A 7,398-nucleotide genomic window follows, 5' to 3' on the forward strand; every position below is an offset into this window, starting at 1 on the left:
GTGTGTGTGTGTGTGCGTGTGTGTGTGTGTGTGTGTGTGTGTGTGTGTGTGTGTGTGTGTGTGTGTGTGTGTGTGTGTGGTTCAGGGTTCACCCAATCCTTCAGTCCATCATGGTTATGCTTCGTCTTTGCCACTGCCACTAAAATAAACAGTTACTATACACTTATGTCCTTTTCCTGAACTCAAACACTGAGGACAGAAAGGATTCTTCCTGTCTCTCTTTCTCACGCAGAGAGCATTCGTAATTTATGCCGTTGGATGAAAATCATAACCCTGCTGTGTGTGTGAACATTTGTTTTAGGCATTTAGACATGTAGATTTTCTGGTGCAGGTAGGGTGGAGGGGTTGTATGATCTGATCACATTTCATAAACATGCACACCTGCTGTGTGTGTGTGTGTGTGTGTGTGTGTGTGTGTGTGTGTGTGTGTGTGTGTGTGTGTGTGTGTGTCATGGGCATGACTGACATGTTGCACATCTCTTCATCAGGAGGTGCGGCGTGTGCGAACGCCTCGGCCCTGCAGCAGTGGAGGCTGTGTGGCAGTGCCCCCTGTGTGCTGCTTCACTGGGGCGCGGGGACCTGGGGCCCCTGCACCCCCGATCCCCAGGGTTGGCTTTTCAACGCCTCCGAACCTGAGCCGCGTAATGCCACCTGCGGCCTTGGCATCCAAGCCAGAGAGGTCGCCTGTGTGAAAGCCAACAACGGTGTGGTCACATGGAAAAGGTGAGAAAGAAAAAAAGAAAGAAAGAAAGAAAGAAAATAGGAATGAAAGAAAGAAAGACAGATGGACAGAAAGAAGGAAAGAAAGAAAGAAAGAAAGAAAGAAAAAAGGAATGAAAGAAAGAAAAACAGATAGACAGAAAGAAAAAAAGAAAGAAAGAAAGAAAAAAGGAATGAAAGAAAGAAAGACAGAATGCGGATTGTTGGAGACAATGTTTCATTTCTATTCTTGTAACACTCTCCTTCTGTGAACTTGTGTCCTTTGATCTTTGTTTTGCCCTTCTCTTTCTGTGCTTACCCAACCTCCTGTCCCCCTGTCCTTAAATCTCTCTCCCTCTCCTCTTCAGATGCCCGCTCTCGTCCCGTCCGGTGTCTGAGCGTGTGTGTGTGCTCGCGTGTTCAGCCGACTGCATAGTCACTCCCTTTAGTGAATGGAGCCCCTGTCCTAACACCTGCAGTCCAGGTTATACACACACACACACAAACACACAAATGCTAAAACAAGCTAAATACCCATGACAGGAGCAGAGAGTGCTGCTCGAACAGGCCCAAAATAAATGGGTCTCTCCATATCATCAGTTATATTAGGATTGTATTAGAGTTATATTTGAAGGTCTATCTGGCATGTCCACACATTAGAGTTTTTGCGCCAAATCCTATTATTTTAGATTATTTTTATAAAATTATTGGGGAAAAAAGAATGATATAAAATTGGATACAAATTGGATTGTGGATTTTCAATTCAGATTCTCTCAGAAGTGCTCTTTGCCCTTGCTTATTCTCAGTTGGCGATATATCACAGGAAGGAAAAGCTGTGCATCTTTCTGGGAAAGCAGCCAAATTGGTTGCAATTACACCATGCCTCAGACAGGTCATGACCTCCAACCACAGTCATTAGCCTAGCATTCTGTCTGTATTACATGCTAATTCAGTTATAGTATATGATGGCCCCTGTTCATTTTTCTTAAGGGATGCTCTATGTGCTGCAAATCAAAACATTTTATACTTGAAATTAAGGAATAAAACCTGCAACTACAGCAAACACCGGCTTTAGTGCTGTCCCAGTTGGGCTAAAGCCGTCTGGAGACAATCCAAATACGTACCCCCTGTAGCCCTAGACACTGACTCAGATGCTGCACAGCATGTATGAAAACACTCCAGACGTGATGTTGATCCAACATTAGGTATTTAAGAGCCTCATATGCCAAATCTCTGAAATGTTTTGATAGCCTAAGAATGAAGTGATGACACATTTCCTAGTTATTAAAGTGTCATTTAATCACGTAGGCCTAAAAATAAAGGTGTCTAAATCTAGAGGCCGCAGAGGATAAAAACAATTAAAACAAATGAAGACAATAAGTCCCTTATGTGAAAGATGCAATTTCTTCTTCATTAAATACATCATCATCCCCTGAATACTGACATTAATGAGCATGATGCTTTTTAAATATGATATTCAGAACTCATAAAAGTTGTATTATGAGTTACTAATAGCAATTTTTGTCTTGATTTATTTCTTAGCAAATACTACCGCAGTTAGCCAGTCCCGACACAGGATCATTATCCAAAGACCAGCCAAAGGGGGCCAGGACTGCCCCGACACACTTTATGAGGAGAGAGACTGTGAACCAGCTCCTGCCTGTCCAATTTACAGGTACATACGTACACATACAAACACACACACACGCACAAACACAAAACCATGTATGCATACACTCACACATTATTCTCACACCCAGAAATGTTCTCCCAGACAAACAAACATGCACACACACACACACACACACACACACACACACACACACACACACACACACACACACACACACACAAAAGGAACTGGAAGAAACACAAAAAAAGTGATGAAACAAACACACAGAGTTCCCGTTGTCCAAGAATACACAACGTGCGCGTCATTGTAAAGTTTGACTAGAATATACTCAGGTCACTAAGCTTCTCTGCTGATTGGTTGGCAGGTGGCAGACCCACCGCTGGAACAAGTGCATTCTGGTCCCTGACTCAGTGAGGCAGGCGGTGGGGGCTTCCTCGGAGTCCTGTGGCCAGGGTCTGGAAACCAGAGGTGAGAGAGAGTGAGGACACATTTACATTTAGCAGACACTTTTATCCAAGGCGACGTACAAGGAAACGGCATTTTTACATCAGGAGCAGTTAGGGGTTGAGTGGCTTGCTCAAGGACACTTACACACTTGGTAAGGAGGAGTGGGGAATCAACTTGCAACCTTCCGATTACCACTGATTACTTAACAACTTCTCTACCTCCTCTACCACTGTGTCCTGGACACAGCACCGAGGAAGGCTCACTGCTAGATACCTCAAAACGACATGCTTACCAGTGCACATTATACACACCAAGAGGGTTACCGCGGCAGACTTCACAAACAGGTTATCACATGAGGATGTGTTAAAGGCATTTATTTCTGTCACATTTAATGTCCTGCTGAGGGCCATGAAGATTAACAGGGACTAATTTAAAAGTGTAATGGAGCCACTCAAAATAGAAATCAGATGAGTGAAGCAGCTGACATGTCTTCATAGTGTTATCCTATAAAATAACCTGCATACATCTTCATGGAGGATCAACTGGAATACAGAGGACTAGCCAAACATGATATTCCATTACACAGTTTCTCAGCACATTTCCAGATAGATATCGACTTAACCACCTGGCCGTCGTTCACAGAAGAACAAACCCTTAAGCTGCAGCTCCAAATACGTCTGGTGCGTTTCTGCTCTTCCTCGCTAAATTACTCTCTCTTTGTCTTATCCTCTTTTGCTCTCGTTCTATTCCCCTGTTTTTAAAAAGCTAAAGGTTTCAGCATACTCTCTCTCTCCCTCTCTCACTTTCTCTCTCTCTCCTCCTCCTCTCTCTCTCTCTCTCTCCTTCTTCCTCTCACCCTCTCTCTCTCTCACCTCGCTCCCCCCCTCTCTCTCTTTCCCAGGTGTGACGTGTGGGGGGGCAGACGACTCGCCGGCTGAGCTGTCTCTGTGTCTGCAGTGGGAGGGGCCGATGCCAGCGCAGGTGCGCGGGTGTCGCGTGGCCTGCAGGGACGACTGCACCCTGAGCAGCTGGAGCAGCTTCACACCCTGCCAGGGCTGTGGGGGCTGGCGCTCACGCTCACGAACACTGATAGGTAACATAGGAATACAATCACAGACACACACTCACATAACTCCCAAACACCCCACCCCACCCCACCACACACACACACACACACACACACACACATACCCTACTTACACTCCCACTTTTATACACACATAAATATACACAAATGCCAACAAGAAACACTCTAGAACAGAGATACACTACTGCACACAGAGTAATTTACTAATGATGTCTGTATCCATATAGATATTATTAACTATTTATTTATTCACTTTTAAGACTGCTAATTTACTTCACATTTTCCCCAAACAACAAATTAGCGAAGATTAATAACAGCTGTAATAATTCAAACTTGACCATTTTAATTCTTATAATGACTGTTGTTCAATTAATTTAACCTTTTGAAAGGGGCCAATTAATATCTTTCAGAATTTGTCATGTAGACCTAACTCCTTCATTATCCTCATTTAGTAATTAAGTATTAGACAACACTACACATCAGTCTATCTGTCTACCCCCACTTTATATCTTTCAAAACTTTGCTGAACCCCATTTCTCTTTGTCAGGCCGTAGCAAGAAGCGTCTGCGATGCCAACAGGAGTCACTTTACCCGCTCGTGGAGAGAGAGCCATGCTCCTGCTCTGACTTCCAGGCTCAACCCCAGGGGTCCTGGTCCCCATGCCTGTTCCCGGGGCTCTCTGAGCGGAAAGCGTGGCACCTTGGCCTCCCTGGAACCAACCAGGGTGTGGATGGTGCCTTGCGCATGAGACCTCCCCAGGGAGAAGGCAGGGAGTGTGGGCAGGGGTGGCGCTACAGGGCCCTGGCCTGCCTGGACCACCAAAGACGACTAGTGGAGCCCACTGTGTGTGCCAGCTCAGGTAAGACCAATCAGTGAATATGATCTTGGATTTGTGAACATACACATACACATACAAACAAATACTGGCACATACATGTCCGTTGTTTGTATTGTACTGTATTGTGAAGTGATGTATTGCATTTCTTACTTTGCTAAGCTTCTTGGTGTCAATCCATATGAAGCACCATAGACCACCAGACTGATACCTACACACAAGACTGTGTCATTTAAGGAAGATAGAGTAAAACGAATGTATCAGCTTTGATCGCTGCAGTGGAGAGTACCAGTTAGATCGAACACTATCATATCGTGGAAGAGCTGGGGACTCATCATCTTTGCCTTACAGGTTTGGTGGAGGAGGTATGTCACGTGGCCTGCCCACTGGACTGCAGGCTGAGCGAGTGGTCACCCTGGTCTACCTGCAGCGCCTCCTGTGGCTGGGGGCTGAAAGTGCGTGGCCAGTGGCTCCGAGAGAAGGCTTTCAACGGAGGGCGTCCTTGCCCCAAACTGGACCCCAGGAATCAGGTGGAACCCCCTAGCTAATCAGCCAGAAACTCATAAATACACACACACACACACACATACACACACACATACACTCATAGACACATACACTCATAGACACACAGACAAACACATGCACATACATACATATCCTAAATGGATATTCTTATATACAACAGACAGTATTCCCTGGCAACCCCTGAAGTTTTAGTGGCCACTCAGAATCCATGAGGTCACAGTTTTATTTTGCTGACAAAGAAAAAAAAAAGTTTGTGCTCAGACAAACTCCGACTGCCTCAAGCAATACAGAATTAATGTCTCTGCCCACTCGAACTGAGCTGAGTGGCTGTATAATTACCAGAGAACTGGATGCCTTATCCAGACAGCAATGCACAGAAACAGAATGAGAAGAACCTGCCCATCACCTGACTGCTAGATAGCACAAGCCAACCCTGCACCACCTTGTCAAAATCTGACATTTAAATCTGATAAGATCTCGTGCTCAGTCAGTCGACACCTCTTAAAAGACGTTTCATGAAGAGGTTCTCCATCTAGTGTGGAAAATAACAACCCCAAGAGTGTACCATCATCGGATCGAAATATTGACCTAAAAGAAGGCTCTAAGGCCAATGCCAGCGGCTTACCGCAGCGTTGCAGAAATCTTCCATTTCAAATCAGGCCCATGTTTTTCTGACAGGCAAAGTGCTAAAATGGAGGCAACAACTGATAAGGCATCATTTACAAGGTGTGGCAAAAATCGTTTATTAGTGCTGAGCTCTGGCTAAAGACATTGTCCGTGCACGGTCTTCGTGCGGTGCGGATTTAGCAAATTTCGTCATCCACACAGTCTGTCTGTGCTGCAGCAAAATGTTGTGTCCGTAGAAGTTGTAACCAGCTTCTTAACAACATCGGTAAAGTTTATGTAGGTACTGTTGGGAAGTGACGCAGCGGGGTCAATAAGGGTTCAGGCTGAGGTCGCGAATTCAGTGACCCAGTCCGCCGGGTTCATGTGGACGAGAGGCCGATACGACAAAATTTCTTTTCCGGATTCAGGCAATCCAGGTTTCGTGTGGACGGGCCCTGAGGCTGGGACTCTCAGGCTGTGACTCTTTCCATTCTCATCAGTATGGACGCTCCATCTCATCTGCTGGGAACACACAGCTCAGTTTACTCTCAGATACCATGCCACACACACACACACACACACACACAGATACATGCACTCAAACTCATAAACACTACATATACAGGCTACAGACATAACCAAGAGTCAGATTCAAGCATACAGATGCAGATACATGCACTGAGACTGACACATTGTGCAGGCTGAAAAAAGGTGTGTGTGTGTGTGTGTGTGTGTGTGTGTGTGTGTGTGTGTGTGTGTGTGTGTGTGTGTGTATGTATGTGTGTGTGTGTGGTGTGTGTGTGTGTGTGTGTGTGTGTGTGTGTGTGTGTCTGTGTCTGTGTGTGTGTGTGTTAGTGTGTGTGTGTGTATGTGTGTGTGTGTGTGTGTGTGTGGGAGGTTGTGTGTGTGTGTGTGTGTGTGTGTCTGTGTGTGTGTGCGTGTGTGTGTGTGTGTGTGTATGTATGTGTGTGTGTGTGTGTGTGTGTGTGTGTGTGTGTGTGTGTGTGTGTGTGTGTGTCTGTGTGTGTGTGTGTGTGTGTGTGTCTGTGTGTGTGTGTGTGTGTGTGTGTGTGTGTTAGTGTGTGTGTGTGTGTGTGTGTGTGTGTGTGTGTGTGTGTGGGAGGCTGTGTGTGTGTGTGTGTGTGTGTGTGTGTGTGTGTGTGTGTGTGTGTGTGTGTGTGTGTGTGTGTGTGTGTGTGTGTGTGTGTGTGTATCCATGCCACCAGAGACAGTGGTACAAGGAGGCCTCCTGCATAATTTATAGATGGGGACCTAGCTGCTCAGTGTTAGCTTGCTATCCCTTATCTCTCTGATTCACACCCTCTATCACGCAGACACACACACACTCTGTACCTCTTTCTTTCTCTGTCTCTCTCTCTCTATCTATCTATCTATTTCTCTCACACACACACACACACTATCTCTCACTCACACACACACATACACAAACACAGAAAGCTTTTAAGGCACTGTGACAAAACAGTACAACATCTCCCAACACTTTAGCTCTTTTGTCTTCCCTCTTCATCATTCCCTTCCTTTACCACCCTCCCTTCTTTTTCT

The 7,398-nt window shown here is 45.6% G+C and overlaps 1 protein-coding gene across 1 annotated transcript in view; it reads left to right on the forward strand.

The window, feature by feature from the left end:
• thsd7bb (thrombospondin, type I, domain containing 7Bb) overlaps window positions 1-7,398 on the forward strand; it is a gene marked incomplete at both ends in the record, with an annotated part of 68,760 nt that overhangs the window by 20,281 nt on the left and 41,081 nt on the right. Inside the window, 7 exons of the mRNA XM_080835363.1 lie at window positions 489-723; window positions 1,068-1,099; window positions 2,242-2,374; window positions 2,697-2,800; window positions 3,681-3,872; window positions 4,414-4,725; window positions 5,053-5,231. Coding sequence (XP_080691489.1) covers window positions 489-723; window positions 1,068-1,099; window positions 2,242-2,374; window positions 2,697-2,800; window positions 3,681-3,872; window positions 4,414-4,725; window positions 5,053-5,231 — 1,187 coding nt within the window. The remainder of the gene's footprint in view (window positions 1-488; window positions 724-1,067; window positions 1,100-2,241; window positions 2,375-2,696; window positions 2,801-3,680; window positions 3,873-4,413; window positions 4,726-5,052; window positions 5,232-7,398) is intronic.

This window comes from Sprattus sprattus (assembly GCF_963457725.1).
Source record: "Sprattus sprattus genome assembly, chromosome: 3".
NCBI classification, from domain to species: Eukaryota; Metazoa; Chordata; class Actinopteri; order Clupeiformes; family Clupeidae; genus Sprattus; species Sprattus sprattus.